This window comes from Nothobranchius furzeri, chromosome 4, assembly GCF_043380555.1.
Source record: "Nothobranchius furzeri strain GRZ-AD chromosome 4, NfurGRZ-RIMD1, whole genome shotgun sequence".
Lineage (NCBI taxonomy): Eukaryota > Metazoa > Chordata > Actinopteri > Cyprinodontiformes > Nothobranchiidae > Nothobranchius > Nothobranchius furzeri.
In genome coordinates, this window is record NC_091744.1 from 80,560,633 (window position 1) to 80,585,407 (window position 24,775).

Here is a 24,775-nt window from a genome sequence, read left to right on the forward strand (position 1 = left end):
GGCAAAAGTCCCCCAAACCTCTACAAAGTCACCCAGAAGACATTTAGATCTCGTCAGATATGTTCCAGGAATTTACTTCTACAGAGAAAAGTACAAATAAAAAAATTTACACTAAAAAACACCAAGAAAAATCAAACATCCCACAACAAATCAGATGTTTTCCTGAAGGAGAAAAAGGAAAAGATTTAAAGGTCCTGCTGAATAAAAACATTTTAGATTCACACAAGCTGCTTCCTTCATGTGTAAAACAAAGATCTACACAGCTGGTGTCCTGAAGCGTCTCATTAAGGGACATCCATGATTACTGCATGTCTTCTCATTCATGGACCTAAGCGTCAGGAACAGCCATCATGTGGGATTTAGTAAATCCACCTGACCACACCTGTTACATGTTATGATGATGAACATGTTCATTACAACCCTCTAACCTTCTGGACAAGCAGTCATCTTCTCAGCCCAGCAGCTTGGTTCTCAGAGGACGGTTAGGGTCGAGAGAACATCAGGAAATCTCAGCTCCTTCTGCAGGTCTCAACCTCTCGTTCTTCCCAGATGAATCCAAACGTGTCACAGAGGAAACTCGTCACGTTTCAGTGGAAAACTTCTAAAATCCCCCAGAGAATATCAGCTCTTAAAAGTCCTTCTATATCAAACCTGGATCCGCCCGCCTCGGACTCCATTTGGAAAACCCTGAGTCCTTCTGCTGACTTCCTAGCACACGAAGAAACCTGCAGAACATCTGGTCGACCAGAGGGTCATCATCTAAAACTAAAAACCTCAAACAGGTAGTGAGGATGGTTCTTACAATCAGAAAGATCGACCAGCTGATTCAAAAAACATTGACATATCGCCTCAGCTTGGAAATTTTTCTCCTAGCGCATCGTCCCAAAGTGAAGATGTTTACCCAGAATGCACTGCAGCCCGAACAGCTCATCCCAGCTGTCAACACGGTGGTGGGGGCTGACGGTTTGAGCTGGTTCTGACCCACCATGAAGACGTCTGGGTACTAAAGTCTGACCCGGGTCAGAACTAGGATCCAAACACAGCAGCAGACAGACAACAGAACCAAGGTTCAGAGGGGATGATGCGGTGGAACCATCAGAGCTGAGCAGAACCAAATGAACTGAAACAACCAAGAGTGGACCAGCAGAAGAACCCTGTTCTTCACTGACTGGTTCTGCTGGTTTAGTTCTCATTTACAGGCTTTTCAGAACCGAGCCTGGTACTGTGATCGGTTCTGAACCCTCTCCTCCCTCCAGACAAACAGGAAACTATAAACTTGCATATTATTGGAGTGAAAGGGTGATGTCTGATGACACGTCGTCATGGTAACGGCAGAGGCACCAGCACATCCACATAGCAGGCAGGAAGGAGCCCTGACCTGGCGCCGAGTGAGCCTTCGTACCAGTTGGCGTCGACCTGGCGCACCAGCAGGATGATGTCGCCTTCGCTGAACTCCAGCTCACCGTCGTGGCTCGGCAGGAAGGAGTACATGGCCCGGCAGCAGGGCTGGTCCAGGACCAGATTGTTGTCAGCTGGGTGGAAACCAGAGAAAAGGTCATGGCTAAAGTGGGTCGGACCGGACCGGAGGTTTTCAAAACCTTTTAATCCAATGAGAAAACAGCTGCTCCAGATGTTAGCTTTGACTCACAGAGTCTGACCAATCACAGGTGGCTCCTCCCTCCAGAGGAGCATTTCTATTGGTGGATTTACAAACATGTTCTGACCCACAGAATCTGATAATAATAATGCATTGAACTTATTTAGCGCTTTTCTAGACCCCCAAAGACGCTTTCACACACTCTCACATTCACACACTGCTAGTGATGGTAAGCTACTTGTAGCCACAGCTGCCCTGGGGAGGTCTGACACAGGCGAGGCTGCCATTTGGCGCCGTCGGCCCCTCTGACCACCACTAACACAGGCAAGTTGGGTGAAGTGTCTTGCCCAAGGACACAACAGCAGGATACCCCTGGTGGGAGCTGGAATCGAACCCATGACCCTCCGATCATGAGGCAACCCGCTCTACCACCTGAGCTACTGCTGCCCCGAGCCCAAACAGAAGAACTTCTCTAGGCTTTGACTGAGCTGAGCGAGAAGCTCTGACCTCATGTTCGGAGCTCAACAGGAAGAAATGCTGTTTTCTTACTGATGTCGGAGATGGGCCTGCTGAGTCCAGACGGTACCACTGGGTGTCGCTCTCCTGCAGACGGAACATAAAAAATATTTAAAGGAAAAACTTATTTGTCCAAATTAAACTGAGTAAAGATAAAATGATGAGTCAGAACTTTATGACTTCTAGACAAGCCCTGACCCATCTCTGCCTGGACTCCTGGAGGTGCCTGGCTCCCAGAGGTTCTGAAGCTGCGCCTCCACGAATCAGACTTGTTTGTTCAGAACTTCCCCTGCAGTCAGTGGCGGTTTAACCATTAGGTATAGATCTGTGGCCACCTGGGGCCCCCCTATGTTGGGGGGCCCCCTAGCCATGACTGCTGGCACCCCTCTGTTAATGCCACAATGGACTATTCCTTTAAGACTCGATGCACAAACAGGAAGTGATTGGTAGTCATTCTACTCCAATCCAGTTGGTGGCAGTAATGCGCCAAATCGTTGTTTGCCAGGTGCCACAAGACCACAAATAAGAAGAAGAAGAGAGGCGGGAGCGTTCGTAACAAACTCGAAGCGGGAATCAAAACATGAAGCATGAAATGGAGTTATCCTGGTGGCTCCAATAACAGAAAGCAGCAGCTTGCTTTAAAAAAGCTTTTATCTTCACTTCTGAAAGTGACGTCATTTTTCTATGTAAACATCAAAAGGAAGCAGGAAAGGAAAGACAATGGAAAATGTTCAAAGAGAGGAAAACATAGAGCAAAATGGAAAATAAAAGGAAAAAAACAAAGGCAAAAGCACAGGAGCACTGACAGGAAGAAGAAAGCACTCAAAGGGAGAGAAAGACATGAATAAAGAGGAGGACTAATAAAAAGTGAAAATAGCTCATGTCAGAAGAGGGGAGAGTTTCACAAATCCAGTTAAAGATAAGATTATCGAAAATTTAGTGCAAGGGGGCCCCATGTTTGTGTTCGCCTTGGGCCCCCAAATTGCTAAATCCGCCACTGCCTGCAGTCTGAACCGGGCTGAGATTCTTGAGTCCAGCTGGTTGCTCCTCCAGCGGTTCTTTATTATCCTCCAACGTGGACCCAAATGGACTGGGATGTACCAAAGGTTCTGATTCCTGCTGGTGAGTAGCTTCTAACCTCTGTGGACCAGGAACATCTTACAGAGCTTTGGTTCTGGCGCAGCCATCTGATCATCACAGTTTGGTTCTTGTTAACGTGGCTCAAAACCTCCCACTGAGGCAAGAAGTTCACCTGCTGTCTGAAAGACTCCACCCACTGCTTGTTACTATGGTAACCAGGGGTTTCAGCCTGTCAGGGGTCATGATGTTTGGGCTGATTACTTTTTCAACTGAAACAAACGTTTCTGTGACCTGAGGACGTGGAAGCTGGGTCTGAGGGCTGATGATCCAACCCGATAATGCTGTTGTGGTCTCCTTGGACTTGGACCTTTCTGGACCTGAACCGTCGCTCCGGTTTGTTACTGGCAGCAGTCAGTCTGGTGGGCAGCGTTTACACAACATTTAGAGGAAACAAACAAAAAGTTTAAATAAAACCAAACAGAAACAAACCAAAACAATAAAATCATAAAATTTAGATTCGTCCAATTCAGAGGATGGCTTCATTCCATCACAGCATCGTGGTCCTGACGACAAAACACCCACCTGGCCTGCAGGTTGCCATGGAGACCCAGCAGGATATGTTGGGTGTTTCGGTGAAAGTCAAGCAGCCCAGAGATCAGCGCAGCCAGGAGACTGACCAGATCCGCCTGCAGGAGGAAACATTAGAGAAGTTTGGAAACTCCTTAGACATGAAGTTAGTAAAAACCTTCTGACATCCAGAATATTTACTTGTTATACATTAGAACTTAAACACACACACACACACACACACACACACACACACACACACACACACACACACACACACACACACACACACACACACACACACACACACACACACACACACAGTAATAGTTTGTCAAACAGCTATTTTTCTGAAACTTTAAATCCTCTGACTTGGTGTACTAGTTACTGATGGTACTTGTTACTGATGGTACTGGTTACCGATGGTACTAGTTACTCATAGTACTGGTTACTAATGATATTGGTTACCGATGGTACTGGTTACTCGTGGTACTGGTTACCGATGGTACTGGTTACTCATAGTACTGGTTACCGATGGTACTGGTTACAGATAGTACTGGTTACTAATGGTACTGGTTACAGATGGAACTAGTTACTCATGGTACTGGTTACTAATGGTACTGGTTACTCATGTTACTGGTTACCGATGGTACTGTCATGGTCTGCGTCTTCACTCATGAGTCTCTTGATGTTTCTCCATCCCTCTCTTTATTCCCCTTTTGTGTCTCATAGCGCCCTCATGTGTCCTTTTTCTGCGTCTCACTTATGTGTCTTCTGTTGTAGCCATTCTGATCATTCCCCTCAGGTCCGGTGTTCATTAAGTCATCCCCAGCCCCTCCAGGTGTAGCTCCAGTCTCTTTGTCCCCAGCTCGGTGTGTGTGTGTGTGTGTGTGTGTGTGTGTGTGTGTGTGTGTATGCATGTCCTTCCCCAGCTCGGTGTTTGTGTGTGTGTGTGTGTGTGTGTGTGTGTGTGTGTGCGTGTCCTTCCCCAGCTCGGTGTTTGTTTGTGTGTGTGTGTGTGTGTGTGTGTATGTGTGTATGCGTGTCCTTCCCCAGCTCGGTGTTTGTGTGTGTGTGCGTGTCCTTCCCCAGCTTGGTGTTTTGTGTGTGTTAGTGTGTGTATGTGTGTGTGAGTTTACATATGTGTCAGTGTGTGTATGTGTGTGTGTGTGTGTGAGCCCTTCCCTCTGTGTTTAGATAATTGTTTAGTTTTGTGTCTTAGGTTTATTTGCCCTCCTCTGTTTCTGTTTTCCCATTTAGATAATTATATTCACCTGTCTTCCCTCCAGCCCTCACTCCACATACCTGCTGCCATTTTCCCTAATTACTCCTCCCTGTGTATATAAGCCCTGTCTTGTCTCTGTCTTGTGTCGTCCCATTGTGGTTATTCTGTCAGTCTTCTCTAGTCTCCAGTGTTTTTGTCTCTAGTTTTGATTTTGGACTTTTGGCTCCCTGCCTTGGATTTATTCTTTGGTTCATCCTTCAAAATAAAGGATTTTTCTTTATATTATCACCTGCCTCGTGTCATCTTGGATTCCTGCATTTTGGGTCCTACCATCCTGTATCGTGACAGGTACTGGTTACTAGTGATGGAATGATGATACCTCAAGGAGTGCATTGACACACTAGACAAACTGTCGGCACTGTATTGACACTGTGTTGGTCATTCAATAGTGACACCTGCAGTATTTCTAAAATTATTGCAGGTAAATAAGATGGAAAAGCTTACATGCTGCAAACCCACACCAGGTGTGCAAGATTTAATTTCCTGTAATCAAAATATTATATCATTATGGAATTTGATTTACTCAATTTGTTAAGTTAAGTTGTTTATGAAATGAGTTTAACATTTGTTTATAACCTTTGTGTAAATGCTACAGTGAGTTGGCATGTTAAATCTTCTGAATGTGTCGAATAAAAATCAGAAGTAAAAGTTTTAACTTATGTAAATGTGTTAACCTCTGTGTTAGATCATACAAAATAAAAGACTAAATATGGATTCATTTATGCATTTTTATTTAAGATACAAAAGTTTCTGCAGTGTGTTTGCTCCAAGGCGATTTCTCCTCTTAAGACACCAGTTCCCCTGCCTTAGAAAACTTATTCACAGGGTACAGATGAAGATGGTGTGCAGAAGAATTGAAGTGTGAGTTGATAAAGGTGTGGATATAAATTCTGGTTATTTTTCCAATATTGTAATGGGTCTTGTGTTCATGGTGTTTCTTTCAGCCAGGTAGCGTTGGACTTCAATTATGGAATTGGCTGTAGTATTAGAGGTCATCCTGCTCTCCTCAACCTCCATATCAAGGTGTCTCCAGAGATTGTGTCCTAACAAATAAATTGGAAGTAAGTCTGTTAATCATTGGTTTACTATCACATGACAAACTTACACATAAATAAACAAATATTCACAAAGAAATGTGTTTTCATACCTGAACTGTGTTCAGAGGGTGTGTAATAGACTATTTTTGACAATTCAGATTTTTTTTTGTGATAATTTCAACATACCTGGGGTATCTACCAATTCATCATTGCCATGCCGAGCTCTATAATGCCTCAGCATTGATGAAGTGCTCTTATTGGAGTAAGACAGCTCTGTGGAGCAGAGCAGACACTTCACCTACAATAAAATAAATAGTTAATTTATCTGAAAACAATGTAAGCCTCTTACCAGAGAAAGACTACAAACACATTTAAAATACAGAAATAACAGTAAACGTTGCCAAATGGAGAAAACAATTTACCTTTTTTGGCGTCAAAAGATCAAAATTATTCCAGACTGGGGAAAACTTCTTGGAACGATCCATGAAGTCAGCGGAGAAAAGTGAGCGTGAGGGTAAGGAAAAATCCAAAATCCAACAGCAAAACTCTATCCAACAAATCCGCAACATGTCGATACAGTTTGTTTCCTTATAAACACAATTTGGCGTGGCACATCCAAACAACACACTTCCTGTGTCGGTCACATGATATTTTCTTACAGCGACACGCACCGATACGAGGTTTCACTCTTGTGCAGTCGACACTGTGCTGACGCGCCAGTGTCGTTCGTCCCATCACTACTGGTTACTCATAGAACTGGTTACCGATGGTACTGGTTACTCATAGTACTGGTTACAGATGGTACTGGCTACTCATGGTACTGGTTAGTAATGGTACTAGTTACTCGTGGTACTGGTTACCGATGGTACTGGTTACTAATGGTACTGGTTACAGAAGGTACTGGTTACTCATGGTACTGGTTACCGATTGTACTGGTTATTAATGGTATTGGTTACTCATGGTACTGGTTACCGATGGTACTGGTTACTCATGGTACTGGTTAGTAATGGTACTGGTTACCGATGGTACTGGTTACTCATGGTACTGGTTACCAATGGTACGGGTTACTGATGGTACTGGTTACTGATGGTACTGGTTACCGATGGTACTTGTTACTGATGGTACTGGTTACTCTTGGTACTGGTTACCGATGGTAACCAGCTGATCCAGAACATCCAGAAGTTTAAACTCACTTCGTTCTGCAGCAGAACAAACATGCTCCTCTCAGCCATCTCTGTAGACCAGCTAAACTTGTCCCAAGCCCGCTGCAACTCCCCTGCTGCCACTTTTCCTTGTTGTCTCTTCTTATAGTCGAGATCCAGCCGCTGGCTGTTCAGCTTCTTCAGCTGGAACTGAACCAGATGGAACATAACCCACATGAAGAAACTGATTCTCCTCCATCGGAATGTGTTAGCAGATGTTCCAGGAGTCTGGTTCACCTTGATCTGCTTCAGCTCTGAGTGATGGAGCTTCTGAAGCGGGTCGATGAAAGTCTGTTTCACGGTGATGTTTAGAGCATCCCTGGCCTGTCCAATCTGCTGTAGAGCTCCGCCCACATCAGTCAGAGCCCCACCTACACAGAAACAAACAGCTGACTCACGCCCTTACTCCTTACTCCTATCACAGATCCAATCACCAGATCCAAACAGTACCAAACTCAGAAGCAGCTCCAAGCTGCTGGCCGTAGGACACCATGCAGTTTCCCAGAATCCTCTCTGTCTGTGGGTATCCCGTCGCCCTCGCCTGTCCTCTTATCCTGGACACGGTACTGAGCATGCCCACTTTTGCTCGGTATGCTGGAGAGACACACAAATGTTCAGGTGAAGTCTGGTGAGTGTAGCTCTGTAGAGCCTGATGAAACTTCTGTACAGTGGAACCTGTCTGAGGAGTAAGAGGTCATGGTGTTCCAGCTTAGACCTGGTCCCTGAGTCTTTACACCAGAACCTTCTCCAGATGTTCGGTTCTTTAGAGGAGGAACCTATTTGCATCTCTGATCCTGAGAGATCCAGACCCAACTGGATCCTGGTTCTGGACCAGATCAGGTTAACAGCAACTGATTGACATTCCTACAGCATCTTATCGAACTGGTTTATTAATTATGTAGGAGCAGCAGGTTCAGGAGGTGGAGCGGGTTATCCGGTAAACGGAGTGTTGCTGGTTTGATCCCAGGTCCTTGGCCACGAGACTTCACCTGACTGTGGTGGAGTTCAAAGAGGCAGCTGTGGCTACCATGTAGCTCACCATCAGTGTGAATGAATGAATGAATAAGTGAATGAATGATTCTTCTCGTTTTGTGTGCCTAAAAAAGTAACTTTAGAAGTCTAATAAATGATGATGATGATTACTAATCACAGGAGACTTCCAGATGAGCTGCGTTCATGCGGGTCACGCGTCACCGGTTCCGACAGTTTTATTTTAATTTTTTTTGACCGATGGTGTCGAGGGCATCTTAAAAATGGAAAAGCCTTCCTCACAAATGCAGCTCGATTTATCGGCTGCATTTGACACTGTCAACCATGGCTTCCTTTTGTCCACTCTCTAGCATGGGCATCACAGAGAAAGCACACGCCTGGTTTGAGTCGTACCTCACAGGTCGATCTTTCAGTGCATCTTGGCTTGGACAATCCTCTACCATGCACCATCTTGCCACAGGAGTCCCCCAGGGCTCTGTACTAGGACCTCTTCTCTTTGTCATATACACCACCTCACTGGGTGAGATCATTCGATCACATGGCTTCTCCTACCACTGCTATGCAGACGACACCCAGCTCTATCTGCCATTTCCACCAGACGATCACACTGTCTCTGCACTAATATCAAACTGTCTCTGACATATCAAAATGGATGAAATCCCACCATCTCCAACTCAACCTCTCTAAAACTGAACTACTTGTCATCCCAGCAAAACCATCCATAAAGCACAATATCTCAATCCAAAATGACTTCCTATCTCTGACTCCTTCAAAGGCAGTTCGAAATCTGGGTGTAGTGATTGATGAACACCTGACCTTTAAAGATCATGTTGCCTCTGTTGCTCGTTCATGCCGCTTTGCGCTGTATAACATACGGAAGATCAGACCATACCTAACACAACATGCCACCCAGCTCCTGGTGCAATCTACTGTCATCTCCCGCCTCGATTACTGCAATGCCCTTCTAACTGGTCTTCCAGGCTGTACTGTGAGACCTCTTCAAATGGTCCAGAACGCAGGGGCGCGTCTGGTCTTCAATCAGCCAAAAAGAGCACGTCACCCCTCTGTTCATTGAGCTCCACTGGCTACCACTAGCAGCACGCATCAGATTCAAATTGCTAACACTAGCATACAAAGTCCGAGATGGTACGGCTCTCATCTACCTGAATCCTCTTGCAAAGGCTTACGTCTCGGTCCGGCCGCTCATCACAGGATCGTCGGCTAGCAGTGCCTACACCACGCTCAGGACAATCCAGACTCTTCTCATGCATCGTTCCACAAATGTGGAATGACCTTCCAAGGACTACCAGAACAGGGGCTTCCTTTTCAATTTTCAAGAAACTCCTGAAGACCCTGCTCTTCAGAGAGCATCTTCTAAACTAGCACCCTCCCTGCACCCGTCCCCCCTCACTACTGTCCACTCCTTGTTCCCTCCTCTCCATGACTGATGTCAAGTTGTTGTTATTGTTGTTGTTAGCCTCAAGGGCAGCATGCAGATTATCACATGTAAGTCACTTTGGACAAAAGCGTCTGCTAAATACATAAACTACCCCCCGAAATATTTTCTCATCAGATCTGCACGAATCACGTAGGTGACCCATTTTGGATTCAAAATGGCAAATTTCGCCGAAAGGCGAGAGATTTTCATATCTGACAACAGCAGAGTGCCCCTGGAGGGAGCAGGAATCAGACCACAACCCTCCCATCATGAAGCAACCCACTCCACCACTGAGCTGCTGCTCACCAGCGGAACAGAAGACTTGACCTGATTTAGATGTTTAACGATGAGTTCTGGTTCTGTTAGCACAATGGTACCTAGGTTTGGCTGAAGGAGTTCTGTGGTTCTGGACAGCAGCTCAGCCACCAGGGCGTCGATCACTGAGACGCTCTGATGGACAAAACAAGAGGTCAGACCCAGTTCTGATCTCAGTCCTTCAGTTAAGGCCCGGGTCACGTTTACCTTCTGCAACTTCTGGAAGTCGTCGTCCATCCTAGTTCCTTCAGCTCCCGTCAACCTCTCATTCAGACGCTGCAGCAGGGGACAGAGGACACAGCAGGGGACAGAGGACACAGCAGGGGACAGATGAGACAGCAGAGGACAGAGGGGACAGCAAAGGAAAGAGGAGACAGCAGAGGAAAGAGGAGACAACAGAGGACAGAGGAGACAGCAGAGGCCAGATGTGACAACAGAGGACAGAGGGGACAGAGGAGACAGCAGGGTAGAGAGGACACAGCAGAGGACAGAGGGGACAGAGGAGACAGCAGGGGAGAGAGGAGACAGTAGAGGCCAGATGAGACAGCAGAGGACAGAGGGGACAGTAGAGGACAGACGAGACAGCAGAGGACAGAGGACACCGCAGGGGAGAGAGGACACAGCAGATGACAGAGGGGACAGCAGGGGACAGAAGAGGACAGATGAGACAGCAGAGGACAGAGGGGACAGCAGAGGAAAGAGGAGACAGCAGGGGACAGAGGAGACAGCAGAGGACAGATGAGATAGCAGAGGACAGAGGGGACAGCAGAGGACAGATGAGACAGCAGAGGACAGAGGGGACAGCAGAGGAAAGAGGAGACAGCAGAGGACAGATGAGACAGCAGAGGACAGAGGGGACAGCAGAGGAAAGAGGAGACAGCAGAGGACAGATGAGATAGCAGAGGACAGATGAGACAGCAGAGGACAGAGGGGACAGCAGGGGACAGAGGAGACAGCAGAGGACAGATGAGACAGCAGAGGACAGAGGGGACAGCAGGGGACAGAGGAGACAGCAGAGGACAGATGAGATAGCAGAGGACAGATGAGACAGCAGAGGACAGACAGCAGAGGAAAATCTAAAAAGCAGCTAAACTCTAGTTTAGATAGATATATTTTTTTAGATATAGATATTTTTATTTGGTCAACAACAACAAATTATCAATTTTACATAAAAGTAATCAAGCAACTGAAAAAGTAATTGGTTGAAGCCTGAAGCAATAAAACCAGGATAAGTCCTGCTGACTCATCCAGGAAGTGACAATAAAACGTGTTTCATCCTAAATCTTCCTCCAGAAAAACTCGTTCCTGTTTCAAAAGCAGAATTTGTGACTTTATAGAATCAGAGCAGATATTTAAAATAAATGAGTCAAAATGTTTAAATCTGGTACGGAACTCAGAAGAAAACGTTTATTTCTATTCAACAAGGTATTCCACATTATTGTTGTTGTTGTTATTATTATTATTGTTGTTATTACAGAACTTCATTCACGAGGCCCGGGTGGCTCGGTACTGGAGAAGGCCTCGTGTCTCAGCACTCTGTCAGAACCAAGACGAGTCCTAAAACCACCTGACGGTTCGGTTCCGAACAGACCCGGCTCGTGTACCTGGCTGGCTTTGCGGAACTGCTTCTTCATCCCGGAGATAGACATCACGGAGTGACGGTACCGGGTTCCGACTGCCCGCAGCCCGAGTCAGGTGCTCTGTAGCAAACAGCCTCTGGTGCCCCCCACCCCACCGGAATCTGAAATCTTGACCGGAAACGGTTTAGGAGGTTTTTTAAGCAAGTTTTTTATGTTTTTATGAAATCTTTGTAACTTTGCTAGAAAAGTGGGTTGTAATAATTCATAATGGGTTATAATAATTCATGTTATTGTCTCAAAGCAATAAATATATTTTGAATAAAGATGTTATTTGCCGTTTTCACTCTTTTTTGTTCTGTTCGCGATTCCGTCATTTCATAGCCCGTAGTTGTAGTTTTCTGATTGAAGTCGTTTTCGGTGTGTTCTCCATCGACGTTCTCCCAATTTAGCTTCACATTTGATGATTTTCTTTTTCAGTGAACGTTTTCTTTGGACTTCATCTCCCATCAGTCGTAGCGAAGCACATGACTTGTCACTTGACAATATGGCCGCCGATGTAACGACAGAAGATTTTACCAACCTGCAGCTTCTTCTAAAGGTATTCATCGATGATTCTGTTGAGTTTTAATCTGTAATCTGAAGCAGAATACTAATCTGTGGATTTTAGTGTTTTCATCTGGAGAGGCTGTCACTGAAACAGACCTCAGATTAAACGTAGTTTTTATATATATGTGTGTGTGTGTGTGTGTGTGTGTGTGTGTGTGTGTGTCTCCCCCCAGGCTCCAACTAAAGATGCAGTGAGAGATGTTTGTGTTCAGAGCCACAGAGGTCCAAGTCGTCAGCTGACAGAAACAACCGCAGCCACGTTCAGCATCCCAGCAGCACAGGCAGCTCAGGTAGCCCCCTCACCTGTGGTTCTGTCCCATCCCTGATCCTGTCTGTGGTTCTGATCCAGTCTGTTTTTCTGTCCTACAGCTGACCCAGTCCCTCCACACTCTGTCTCATCACGTCCTCTTCCAGAACCTCACCTCTCCAGACCAGATCCTGGCTGTGTTTCCTGAGTACTTCCACTCCAGCCTGAAGAACCTGATCACTAAGATCCTGCTGGAAAACGGGTCAGTGGTAGCCTGGCAACCATCCTATATATGTCAATATATGGTCCGTCCACGATCCCTGGACAGAGTCAGTGGCGGTGTGGGATCTACGGTTGTCTTTCAAACTGTCTCCACTTTCTGCTAGACAACAAACAACAGGACGTACTCACCGCTACGGGTGTCAGTCAATGGGGCAGTCCACCATAAACTGTTAAAGAAGATGCAAAACGTCCTTTTTCTAAATATAGGACTTAAAGGTGTGGGACACCGATTTAATCTATACATCTGCAGTGGTCTAGTAGGAACGAATGCCTGGTAAGTCGTACTCTTGTTAGAGGAACGAGCAGAATGCCACATCAGAGGAGCGCTTAACACGACAGGATCTGGAGTCTTATTTCCTGTTATGTGGACATCTCTCCTCTGATTGGCTAACAGCAGCACAGCTGACACTGACTCTCTGCAACGTTGATGTGTTATCTCCATCAATAACAAGCCTGGAGGAGTTCTGCTGAGCAGTCATTTTGCCTCTGCTGTCGTCACCAGGTCACTTACTGAAAAAAGCTAGCTTGTTCTGTAGATTTGCCATCGTAGTTTTAATAGTTTAGAATATAAAATGTAGAAAGGCTCAGGAGTCAGGAGGTGGGTTGCTGGTTTGAACCCAGGCGCTGTCTGAGTTGGTTGTCGTGTCCCTGGGAAAGATGCTGCCCTCAACTGATTGGTTAATGTAGAATGTCATTGCCACAGGCTGCAATGACATCATGTATCGTCTACTGTTTTTCAGCCCAGAGTGGAGGTCTGAAGTTCTGAGTCATCAAGGTGAGTCCAGTTACACCTGGTTCTGTGGGGTCCTGAGGTTCTGATGTTTGAGTCACTTTAAGCTTTTTGAACTTTTAAGGTGGAAGTCTAGTTATCGTAGCTAATTATAATGTGTACTTTATCTGCTTCCTTAATTCTGAGGTCAAAGTTCATATAGGTTCTGGTCAGGTGTTTCTGGACCAGGTGTCCCAGCAAAAACATACATATTTGTGTTTTTGTGTCCAGTGTCCCTCCCTCAGCTGCAGGACCTGGACTGGAGAGTGGACTTGGTGTCCAGCTCGGACTCGCTCAGCCGGGTGGCGGTGCCGACCTGCCTGGTCCAGCTAAAGGTGAGAACTAGAACCTAAACTTGGTGAGTTCACCTGACCAGAGACATCCACCTGCTGGTATCTTTGTCATGCTTGTCACACTCAACTCAACTCGATCTTTATTGATATAGACTTGAGACCAGAGACACGCGTGTTGTGTGTGACATTACCTTTGATCAAGTGTGTGCTGCTTTCCAGATGGAGGATCCGTGTCCATCTGCAGATGGGGACTCTGTTTCCACGGTGACAGTGGAGCTCAGCAGGGAGTCTCTGGACACAATCCTGGACGGACTGGGACGTATCAGAGACCAGCTGTCTGTGGTGGCTGGGAAGTGAGACGGATCCGATCCATTATCCTGCTTGGACCCGAGTCTTCCTTCAGAGCTCCTGTTTTTAAATACTCCTCTGTCGTTCTTCTGAGGCTCCTGGAGGAGGATTGTTCTGCTAGTCTGCTCGTTAAAGCAGTTCGTGATTATTTGTGTGAGAGGCGTCCAGTCACGTCTGTTTGTGAAATTATTTGGTATTGGTGAACGTGGCACAGGAACATATTTTTTCCCAGGTGTGCTTATTTTAATCAGACCAGCGGGCAGATCATTTCCTGCCTCCTGCTAGAGGAAATCGTCATAGTTTCATCTGTTTGGGTTCCTGCTGTTCTCCTGTTCCCTGTATCAGAACATCCCATTCTGTCTGAAGACAGGAAGTTCTAAACATGTTAAAAAAGGCAAACCTGAATGTGTTTTTGTGTCGTTCTGATCAACAAAGACTCATCCTCGTAATCAGACGTACAATACCCAAATATAAGATTTAATAACATCTTCCAGATCCCAGTATCCCGGCGTGTCTGCCAGGGCACAGAAAATGTTTATTAAACCAATAAAAGTTGTCCAAGGACCAACAAAGCCTTCATATCAACTATAAATGTCATTAAAGAAAATCTCACTGGTTCTGAGACACATTAGCAGCTTCATTCCAGCCTAATAGAAATACTAATAAAAACAGAAGTGGTCGTCACAATATATTACTAATAATTAAGTTCATTTCAGCATCAACCGATTTTTAAACTATGTGACAAAAATAATTTGCCTTTTTCTGTAATAAAAGTCAACTGATGAGATTTAGGTTCCAGTTTATTGCAATTATAGTTTCATCTCATGATTTAAAGCAAAATGTTCTAAGAAAACCTCTGCTCTTCCTCCTCTATCTGCTTCCTCTGCAGCACATCCTGAGCGCCTTCAAAGGAATCTCCTACCATCTTTATGCAGATGACATCCAACTGTACATCTCCTTTAAGCCCCATGAGATGTCTAAGCTGCAGCTGTTACACACCTGCTTAGACGCTATCAAAGCCTGGATGGTGGGAGCTTTCTTCAGCTGAATGAAGATAAGACTGAGATCCTCATCTGTGCCCCAGACAAGCTGGTTCCCAAAGTCAGAGACTCTCTTGGTCAGCTTGCTTCTCACACCAAACCTTGTCAGGAATCTTGGCATGACCTTTGACCCAGCTCTCACCCTGGATTCTCATGTCAGTTCTCTTGTTCGCTCTTCCTTCTTCCATCTCAGGAACATTGCTAAGCTGAGTCCCATTCTGTCCCGCTCTGAACTTGAGACAGTTCTCCACACCTTCATCTCCTCACGCTTAGACTACTGTAACTCTTTTCACGTGTCTGAGCAGAACCTCCCTGAACCGTCTACAGGTGGGTCAGAACGCCTGTGCTCGGCCTCTGACCAAGTCCTCCAAACACACCCACATCACCCCGCTTCTCCTCCAGCTTCACTGGCTGCTAGTCAACTTCAGGGTTCATTTCAAGATCCTGGTTCTGGTCTATAGGGCCTTACATGGACAAGCACCATCTTACATTGGTGATCTTCTTAGTCCCTACACCCCCAGCAGGTCCCTGAGGTCCAGTGACCAAAGCCTACAGGTTGTGCAGCACCAGGCTAAAGACCAAAGGTGACAGATCATCTGCTGCTGTGGCCCCCAGACTCTGGAACTCTCTCCCCCTGAGCCTGAGATCAGTGGACTCAGTGGTCTCCTTTAAAAGCAGCTGAAGACTCACTTGTTCAAGCTGGCTTTTGTATGACCTTCTTCACCACTCTCTCTTTATTCTGCTCTCCCCACCTAATCCACCTTCCTCAGGATCCACTGATTTCCCTCTTTCCTATTCACTCTCTTAACATTTTATAAATCACAATTGTCTATTTTTGCTTATTTTAAATATATTTTTAAACATTTTCTAAATGCTTTTTTATATTTTTACATTTTTTGTTTTTGTGAAGTGCCTCGTGATTTTTATCTTGAGAGGCGCTATAGAAATATTTTCTTCTTCTTCTAAAACTTTCACTAATAGATTAGATGAAAAATGACCTGCATTTTTAGGGCGCCTTTCTGAGTCGGAGAACTCCAAAGTGCTTTACGATACTATCACTCATCCATTCTCACATCGATGGTGGAAAATGGTAAAAAATAAAGAATTCAGTTGAAATATAAAAGTAAAACATGTGAAAGCAGAGCAGCCTCCCTGTGATCTAAATAGACATTACGTTGTAATTTTTATTGTTTATTTTGATGCTTTCCCATCTGTTGTAATTATTACAGATTCAACCATCAACTGAAAAAGAATCCATAAAACGTCAGTATCCAATCCCTTTAAGTCGAACTCTAAAACATTTCAAATAAACTAAATGGACGTATTTTGTATTTGCTTCGTTGTATTTTCTGTACATGTTGATGATCTCTGCCATGCTCTTTTAAAGTAAACAGTATCTGAACATACTGCAACAAGATAAGGTAAGAAGTAGGTGAATCAAAAGTAATAAACTCTTAAAAGCAGAGATGTTCATTTATTTTCTTATTTTGTTCAGAAAAAATAGCATGACTTGCCAGGCTATAGAGTTGCATTTACGGAGGCTAGCCAGCAGGGGGCGCGCGTCTGTGTTCTCCGGCCTCGGGAGGGACCTGTTAGCAGCGAGAGACACCCGTTGTGGCGGGAGCTAACTTCATTAGGCTAGTCTTGCTTTCTCTGTTTGAGTGACTTTTCGGAGAAAATTATTCCAAGAGTAGAGAAACAGGCCAGTTTACATCTTCTTTTACAATTTCAAGTTAATTTGTTCATTTAAGAAATTGCTAAACAGCTGAAGTTTTAAAACAGTTACGTTATTTTGCTGGAAATGCCATTAGCATGAACTCTAATGATTTTCATTTGTACCCACAGAGCAGATTTGGAAAATGGCTACACGTAGAAAACCGATGACGAAAAAACACCTGGAAGAAAAACTGGATAAAGCTGTTTATGCTTTTACTGAAAAAGATGAAAAGAAAGACCTGAGTGGCTCAGAAGAAGAGGGAAGAGAAGGTATGCCTGAAGAGTCCTAGCTAATGCTGGCTTCAACAGAAATCCATTTCTTATGGGCAGGTTGTACAGATAAGATGACATTTTAGAAGACAACCCCCAATAATAATGTAATTTGACTATTAAAGATATTTTACTCTAAAGTAAACAATCCTTGTGTTATGTGGAGCACTTTCCTCTGGTCAGCACTTCAGAAATCTACAGGTGTTGGCGCAGAAAGTCAGTGTATTTGAATGAAAGAAAAGGATCTTTTATATGGCGCCTCTCAAGATAAAAATCACAAGGCGCTTCACAAGTACAAACAAAATGAGAATCCACACACTTCAATCTGTGATGTAGGAGTTTATTCGTCAAGCTCTTGGTCAGAGACCTTCATCAGGACACAGCCGCTCAAGTCACCGCGTCTCGTTATTGGCGCTATTTAAACTTCTGCCCAGCCCAGATGTGCTCACATGTGCACCCGTGAGCCGTGGTTCCGCTGGAACACGTCTGACCTCTGACAGACGCACTCTGAACTTCAGATCTTCAGCGTGCTGTCAATAGCCTGAATGGGAATCATTTCTTGTTATTCTGTTACATCCACAATGTTCTGTGTGTGAGGTTTACAATGTCAGAACACCTGCATGAGACAGGTGTTAATCTGCCAGAATGACTCGCCACCTTCAGATTCCTCCAACACCGTTAAAAATGATCAAATACGGAACATATCGGCGTGCGCAGGCCAGAGTGCTGAAGCTCGGTGCATTGTTATTATGAAGCTAGGGCACATGTGGAGGACACGCGCGCGTGCGCAAAAATATACTTGTTTTCAATTACATTTATTGGGCCCACTTACTTTTTCTTTGGCCCACCCACAAATGAGTTTCTACAATAATGGTGACACATGACAGACTTCTCTGAGCTCCGCAGCCATTACACTTTTCACCTCGCGCACCCCCTAGCGGCAGCTCGCGCACCCCAGGGGTGCGCGCACCACACTTTGGGAATCCCTGGTCTAGACTAGTCTAGAGCTCCTACACAATTAAGACAATAATATTTTCCCACTTTGTTGCAACTTAACAAGTAGAAAAACGATTTTCACATCACAGCTGTGTTATAAAACATCTTTTTACTATCTAGGATAGGTTCTACATTTGACCACTCTGTTATGTTTTTTCATCTGGACCTGCTATGAGGTTTCACTGTTTACTATTGACTTTTAATGTCCCCAGATGAAACTCATGTTGTTGACAAGATGGCAAAGAAGAGATCAGCAGCTGGTTTTGAGGAGGAGGCCGTCTCATGTGCAGTCGGGTACAGTTTCTCTCATCAGCAATGATCAGTCACAGGTCTCAGAATAAATTATGTTGTTTATCAATTGCTTGTTTTGTGATAAGAAATCAAACCACCACTTATCATCTCCAAGCGAATATATTTGAAATAAGTGGTGATTTTAATATGTTTTACAGCTTTTGCACCTGCATGCTGATTCTGTTCATATTTCACACTAACCTTTTTCTTGTCACCTGTTCAGAAATGAGGTTCAGTCTATGTTGGAGAAATTTGGGGGTAAGCTGCTGTTCCTATTCATTTGACCCAAGTTTTTTTTAAACATGATTGTTTGTCAGTCTTTTCGTCAGTGATAAACTTGAGTTACTTCATACCCTTACTGTAGAGAAGGTGAAGCCTTTACTCTGGGATTGTTGTTATTCTAGCACAGCGGTCGGCAACCGGCGGCTCATTCATCCATCTGATCTCTCTGCATGTAAAATAATGAATGAATATTTAATTAAAATGTATTTTATTTTACTGCATTCATTTTAATCTGTATGCCAATTCTAAATGTAAAAATAGTCATATTTTAAAATCTAAACAAAAATGATAAAGACCTGAAGTGACAGGTCACCTGCTTGTGTGAAATCAGATGTCTCTATAGGAGCTTTCTGAGCTGAAGAGGATGTGAGACTCTTTTCCTCAGACAGGCTCATGGATCGCGTTGTCACATTGGAGACAGGAACAAGCGCTATTCAGCCAAAGTTTCATCATCAGGAACATTTTCTAAGTGACACGTCTCTCTGAGAGACAGGGTTTGGAGAACACTTGCTTCAGTGAGAGGAACCTTCCTGCATGGTTCTGGTTCTGCTGCTGCCTGTGACTGACCCACTCCAAGCCCCTCTCCACACCTTCAGCTCACTGTCCACCTTATGTGTGCGCTGACAGCGAGCTGTGCTGAGCAGTATGCAGCTCAGATGTTCTGATGAGAATCTTGTCTTTATTAATTTAGCTACCTCTGCGATGTGCGTAACGATTAAAATGTCAGCGCATCTGCAGCTTTGAGGTTTCTCTTTCAAAATATAAGGTGGTGGGTGAGCTCACAGACAGGAAACAATGGTTTCTGGTGTTTATCAAACCTCAGATTTAACACATTCTGTTAGATCAGCTGTGAGTGCTGCAGACATCAAACATGACTGTCTTTTCTCTTGTTTAAGCCGACATCAGCAAGGTGATGCAGGCCAAGAAGAAACGCCTAGAGTGTCTAACCAAGAACTACATGAAGGGAAGCCAACAGAAACTGGAGCAGCTCTGGAGTAACCATCACGGCCAAAGGTTACTGTTTCTGTAACTTCAGGAAAACCTAAAGAAAAAGTGCTAAACTCTCCCTAAACGTGCTTTTATTCTCTCACTGCTTTGAGGGTTTTCTTCTGTTTCATCACTGAGGGTCTTGGTTAATGATGAATGACCTGCACTAATAAAGCGCTTTTCGGGGGGAGCGGTCCCACGACTCTGGGTGTTGGCATTTATGGGAGGGGGCAGGCAGTTGCAGGTTGGGGGGGGGGGGGGGGGGGGGGGGACAGTCAGGAACCTACCCACCCCCAAATAATGGTGTGGCCTTTGTTTCCGGAATGGGGGAGGGCCCTCCACTGCATGACCCCACACACCTCACCGTCCCTGAGGGTTGAGGGGCTGGTGCTCGCTCCACCGGGGGGCTGGGCTGGCTTGGTCACCCCATGTTGGCTGTTCCTTGCCCTTGGGGCCTGGGGTTGTCTCACCCCAGGCTGGCCTGATTTGGTGACGGTGACACTGTGCTAGGCTGAGGGCTCCAAGCTTGGTGGCCCCAAATGGTACATAAGTGAATACGATCTAACGTACTAAAGGCTTTGGTGCAACAGGAGGAATATCTCACATCCTTCTTGCTGTAGATTGAAACTACTCTGACATGTGATGGTGCCTAGATCAACCATTCTGTCTGCTTCAACTGCCAGGACAGGACAGATAAAAAAAAATAAAGAACTTTTCTCAGTCAGAGGACTCCAAAGCTCCCAGTCACCTATTCACACCCTGGTGGTGATGAGCTGCATTGTAGCCACAGCTGCCGTGGGACACACTGCCAGAGACCACCAGTTACTCCGACCTACACCAGCAGGCAGGCGGGGGAAGTGTCTTGCCCAAGGACACAAAGACTGACAAACGTAGCCTGGGCTTGAACCAGAAACTCACCAGTTACAGGATGACCTCCTGACCCCTGGGCCACTGTCGCCCTGCCTTTAGCTTGTTTCTTGTCAGGTTTATTTCTACGGAGCTTTCAGATCTCATGCTGCTCTCTGGTGGAACCAGCTTCCATTTTCCATCCATGAGGCAGAAACCTGGGCTGCTCGTCTTCAGACTGTCTTTTGGGATAGATCTGCTAGTTAGGGTTAGCTCGAGTTATCCTGGGATAGGGCTAAAGGGATAACCTGTCTCAAAATATAGGAGAACAAGAGTTTTCCACAGATTGGACACCCATGTGATAGCAGAAATACAGATGTGTGTGTGTTTATGCAAACTGTGTGTGCAGGAAGAAGGCGACCCAGCAGTACTCTCAGCAGGTTTCTTCTGCCCTGCAGCAGTGGGAGGATGAAGCCCAGCGAGCCGAGGAGCAGGAGGAGAAACTGAACGTCAGTTCCCACTCCCAGATGTTAGCTTCAACTCAGTGTCCGCACGCTAAACCTTCTGTGTTCCACTCATATTTAAAGCTGACAGACCTGCTGAGGAGTGGATTTAAAGACCAACTTATCTACATCCTGTCGTCTGAAGCTCCAGCTAACTTCTAGTTACTGAAACAGGAGCGCCAGAGCTTTTAGAAGAAGAAAATGTCATTTCTATAGCGCCTCTCAAGATAAAAATCACGAGGCGCTTCACAAAAACAAAAAATGTAAAAGTATAAAAAAGAATTTAGAAAATGGTTAAAAATATAATTAAAATGAGCAAAAAATAGGCGATCGAGCAATTGAGCAGGCTCATGGATGCGTCGCCACATTGCCTGTGGAGAGAAACCTAGTGAAAGCAATTAACTAATCAGGGAGAGGAAACTAACATGACCTAAGAACAAAAACCTTAAGACAATAAGAGCAAGAAAAATAAGTAATGTTCTCAGGGGGAAGGAAAACTACCAAAACCGGGTAAAGAAACACACTAAAGAGACTAATTAAATGAAAAGCTGAACCTTATAGAATAACTGCAGAGGGGAGACTAGGGGAGACCAACGGGAGCACAGGACCTGGGAGGGATAATCTGGAGGGGCTGCAGACCAGGGGACACATGAGGATCACAAGGAGACACATGAGGGAGTCACAGACCATGACAATACTAGAGGCCACTGCAGATGTTGAAAACATGAGTGAATGTCCTTAACACCCTGGGTTCTGTTAAGTTTACTTAGAGTTTAACAAGCCACATTCACCCTTTCACATAGATCTCAGCTACATGCTTTACAAAGTTCAGCATTTTGCCCAAAAGCTACTTCAGCATCCCACGATCCACTCAGAAATCATGCCTTGATCTTTTATTTTGACAGAATTTGTTTCGGCAGCAGCAGAAAATCCTGCAGCAGGCCCGGGTGGTTCAGAACCAGAAGCTGAAAGCTGTCAGAGATCTGTATGAGCAGTTTGTCAAGGTGAGACCTTTGTTATCAGTTCCAGCACAAACACAGCGCTGCTGTTCTCCATTCAAACGTATTAGTTCAGGTAAAGACCAGTCTGTCATCTCTGCTCCGTGGATGTTGCTGCCAGCATCTTTTGTCTCTGTCATTCCTCTGAGGGTAGATCACATCCATGATGTTTATACTTTAGGTGTGATGTCCCCTCCTGCACCTGAATGCAGGTCATTTAAAGGTTTTCACTGTGTTGCTTCAGTACATGGACAACATGGAGAAGAACCATGAGACGTTCCTACAGGGGGCGCAGCAGGAGCTGAGGAAGGAGATGGCCACGCTTCAGAAGAAAATCCTCATGGACATTGTGAGTTCATCCTGTTAGTTTACTAAACCACACAGTGCTCCACTCTAAAGGAAACACACATGTGGTTATTACCATGGTCCCTGAGTCACACGTACGAGACACAGCTTCAAAACTACATTCAACCCTAAAGTTATCAGAGATGTCAACTTTACCATACCATACCATTTTATTTATAAAGCACAGTTTAAAATAGCATGTCAGCTAACCAAAGTGCTGTACATAAAAAGCCAAAGGCTCAAACACAACAACAGACATAAAGCAAAAAAACTGAGGGATAATTAAAAGGCATAAAATACATGATTAAAAGAACAAACAGGTTTAGGAAGCACTTATGTTTGGCCTCAAGCCTTCAGTTCAAACCATCTGGAGTAAATTCAGGTTGTGCGTCAGGACCATCGACATATATACTGGACAATTCATGTCCATAGGCTCCAATTATAAGTTTTTGTGCAAAAATGGGAGGTTCCCACCACCGCCAATTTGACTGTCACAGGTTCCGTCAAACCTAGACAATTCCAAAAAAGGGAAAAGAGGTGGGGCTGTAAGGCTGGGATCAATTGACGACACCCGTCAAACTGAAGCAATGTTGCTACAAGCTAACCCAAAGCTAATGCAGAGGTGGGAGCTAACAGAGGTAGCTACCTAGCTACAACCGGAGTTAACTGTGCACAACACCAGAGCTTCTGAGTCACAGATACGCCGGGCTGACCGCTGGGTAAAACCGGGTGGAACACAGAGGTCTCCCGAGAGCTCCACAAGCCGGCAGCCGCACAGCAGTTAGCCGCCGCTGCGATCAGAGATGCGCCGAGCTGCCGCTGAGGGGAGGGGACCATACTGATAGTCGGAACCAAGCTCCACCAACATGTTATATTTCAACCCATTTTCAAAAATGCAGCGTTATGTTAAATGCACTGGGTTTACCCTATTACATTTAAATTTCATGTTTAAACAGTACATGTTAAAATCTAAGCTCAGCTAGCGCAACAGCGGCAGTGACCTAAAATACATAAATATCATTTTACTTACCAAAAAAAAATGAAGTGGAGACTCCTTGGACGGTCTATTAGTGCAATTAATGCCACAGCAAGTCATTTTGTCCATTAATTGCACAAATAATATCCAAAAAGAATGCACAAACACTACAACTAATGGTCTAAGTTGAGAGACTGAAAATGGCAGAACAGTTTTAAGGCGAGGCCGAGGCTCTACTGAGGCCTTTCCCCAGAGCTAGCTCTGCGTTCACGTGGGTCGGATGCTCATTAATTAGTCAGAATTTTAGGCATTTAATACACTTAAACAGAAGAGTGACAAAAAATCCACCCCCCTCAGAGTTGTCATGAGTGTAAACTAGATCATTTAAACAAAAAACATGTTTTGGTACCAGGCTGTAAACATGTTTATTTCTGCTGTGAAATTGGTATTTTTAACATGGGAGTCTATGAGGATTTGCTCGCTTCTGACACCAGCCCCCAGTGGATGAGGGTGGAACTGCAATTTTTGTTACTTCCGTGTTGGCTTCAATTTCACACCATTATTATGGGGACTTGGTCAGGACCCAAGTTGAAAAGATTGAGCTAATAAACAGAAATGTCATGTGATACGCAGAAACCTTAAAAAGGAAATGTTACCTCTAGTTTAGATTTTATTTACATCATAAACATAACAGCACTAATATGTGTTTTTGGAGTCAAACGTTTATTATGTCCTGTTGTTTGTTTCCATAGCAACAGCAGGAGATGGCTACAGTCCGCAAGTCTCTGCATTCCATGCTTTTCTGACCTGTTGTTACCAGAGCAACCCTTCCAGTGGTCCATGTGTTTCATTGTTCTAGTGACATTTAAGGTCTCCTACTCCGGTTTTGTGACTGCTGGTTCTGATGGGTTTTCACACCGCTCCAGTTTCAATTCATGCAGTTGCTTCTGGTTTCTTTCCCGAGTCATTTTGCTGAATCAGTTTCATTAAAAAGATTATTTTTACATCACACATGGTTTGTCTTTTCATTTTAGTTAAACTGATAAAGAATGTCCAACAGTCAACTATAGTCATGACATAATGTGAGAAGCTCGGTCATCCGGGAGGAGTAGACCCGCTGCTCCTCCACATCGAGAGGAGCCAGTTGAGGTGGCTCAGGTCAGGATGCCTTCTGGACGCCTCCATGGTGAGGGTTTCTGGGTACGTCCAACCAGGAGGAGACCTAAAGGGAGACCCAGGACATCCCGGAGAGACTGTGTCTCAGCTGGCCAGGGAACAACTTAGGATTCCGCCAGAGGAGCTGCTGCCCCTGTGGCCCGACCCCAGATAAGTAGAAGAGGATGGATGAAATTTTGAACGAATAATGATTTAAG

General features: G+C 45.0%; 3 protein-coding genes across 6 annotated transcripts; 2 read left to right on the top strand and 1 right to left on the bottom strand.

Moving 5' to 3' along the window:
* Nucleotides 1–1,103: 1,103 nt before the first annotated feature.
* Nucleotides 1,104–11,768, bottom strand: sh3gl3b (SH3-domain GRB2-like 3b). 2 transcript variants are annotated; one of them, XM_054733344.2, is made up of 10 exons: nt 11,632–11,768; nt 10,235–10,303; nt 10,090–10,162; nt 7,735–7,878; nt 7,522–7,655; nt 7,276–7,434; nt 3,776–3,879; nt 3,485–3,609; nt 2,147–2,200; nt 1,104–1,532 (listed from the first exon to the last, which is right to left on the bottom strand). In XM_054733344.2, the coding sequence occupies exons 1-10, from the start codon at nt 11,674–11,676 to the stop codon at nt 1,321–1,323; spliced, it is 1,119 nt and encodes a 372-aa protein (XP_054589319.2). In that variant the 5' UTR covers nt 11,677–11,768; the 3' UTR covers nt 1,104–1,320. The 2 variants fall into 2 exon arrangements, with proteins under 2 accessions (XP_054589319.2, XP_054589320.2); XM_054733345.2 differs by lacking the exons at nt 10,090–10,162; nt 10,235–10,303 and having other exon boundaries at nt 11,632–11,754.
* commd9 (COMM domain containing 9) lies at nt 11,341–14,939 on the top strand. 2 transcript variants are annotated; one of them, XM_070550490.1, is made up of 7 exons: nt 11,341–11,452; nt 12,085–12,205; nt 12,387–12,503; nt 12,583–12,722; nt 13,483–13,517; nt 13,743–13,846; nt 14,024–14,939. In XM_070550490.1, the coding sequence occupies exons 2-7, from the start codon at nt 12,152–12,154 to the stop codon at nt 14,159–14,161; spliced, it is 588 nt and encodes a 195-aa protein (XP_070406591.1). In that variant the 5' UTR covers nt 11,341–11,452; nt 12,085–12,151; the 3' UTR covers nt 14,162–14,939. The 2 variants fall into 2 exon arrangements, with proteins under 2 accessions (XP_070406591.1, XP_015820587.1); XM_015965101.3 differs by lacking the exon at nt 11,341–11,452 and adding an exon at nt 11,583–11,722.
* Nucleotides 14,940–16,771: 1,832 nt separating this feature from the next.
* Nucleotides 16,772–24,413, top strand: sycp3 (synaptonemal complex protein 3). Of its 2 annotated transcripts, none has more exons than XM_015965108.3 (9): nt 16,772–16,894; nt 17,038–17,178; nt 18,387–18,468; nt 18,689–18,723; nt 19,644–19,761; nt 20,990–21,089; nt 21,989–22,087; nt 22,326–22,430; nt 24,155–24,413. In XM_015965108.3, the coding sequence occupies exons 2-9, from the start codon at nt 17,052–17,054 to the stop codon at nt 24,206–24,208; spliced, it is 720 nt and encodes a 239-aa protein (XP_015820594.1). In that variant the 5' UTR covers nt 16,772–16,894; nt 17,038–17,051; the 3' UTR covers nt 24,209–24,413. The 2 variants fall into 2 exon arrangements, with proteins under 2 accessions (XP_015820594.1, XP_015820593.1); XM_015965107.3 differs by having other exon boundaries at nt 16,787–16,894; nt 17,043–17,178.
* Nucleotides 24,414–24,775: the final 362 nt, after the last annotated feature.

Coding starts and splice junctions, on each gene's coding strand:
- sh3gl3b (XM_054733344.2), bottom strand. CDS start 11,676: ATGTCTATCTCCGGGATGAAGAAGCAGTTCCGCAAAGCCAGCCAG. Junction 10,163..10,234: donor ACTTCCAGAAGTTGCAGAAG/GTAAACGTGACC, acceptor TTTGTCCATCAG/AGCGTCTCAGTGATCGACGC. Junction 3,880..7,275: donor TTGTTCTGCTGCAGAACGAA/GTGAGTTTAAAC, acceptor TTCCTCCTGCAG/GCGGATCTGGTCAGTCTCCT.
- commd9 (XM_070550490.1), top strand. CDS start 12,152: ATGGCCGCCGATGTAACGACAGAAGATTTTACCAACCTGCAGCTTCTT. Junction 12,206..12,386: donor ACCTGCAGCTTCTTCTAAAG/GTATTCATCGAT, acceptor GTCTCCCCCCAG/GCTCCAACTAAAGATGCAGT. Junction 13,518..13,742: donor TGAAGTTCTGAGTCATCAAG/GTGAGTCCAGTT, acceptor TTTTGTGTCCAG/TGTCCCTCCCTCAGCTGCAG.
- sycp3 (XM_015965108.3), top strand. CDS start 17,052: ATGGCTACACGTAGAAAACCGATGACGAAAAAACACCTGGAAGAAAAA. Junction 21,090..21,988: donor AGCAGGAGGAGAAACTGAAC/GTCAGTTCCCAC, acceptor TTATTTTGACAG/AATTTGTTTCGGCAGCAGCA. Junction 22,088..22,325: donor TGTATGAGCAGTTTGTCAAG/GTGAGACCTTTG, acceptor GTGTTGCTTCAG/TACATGGACAACATGGAGAA.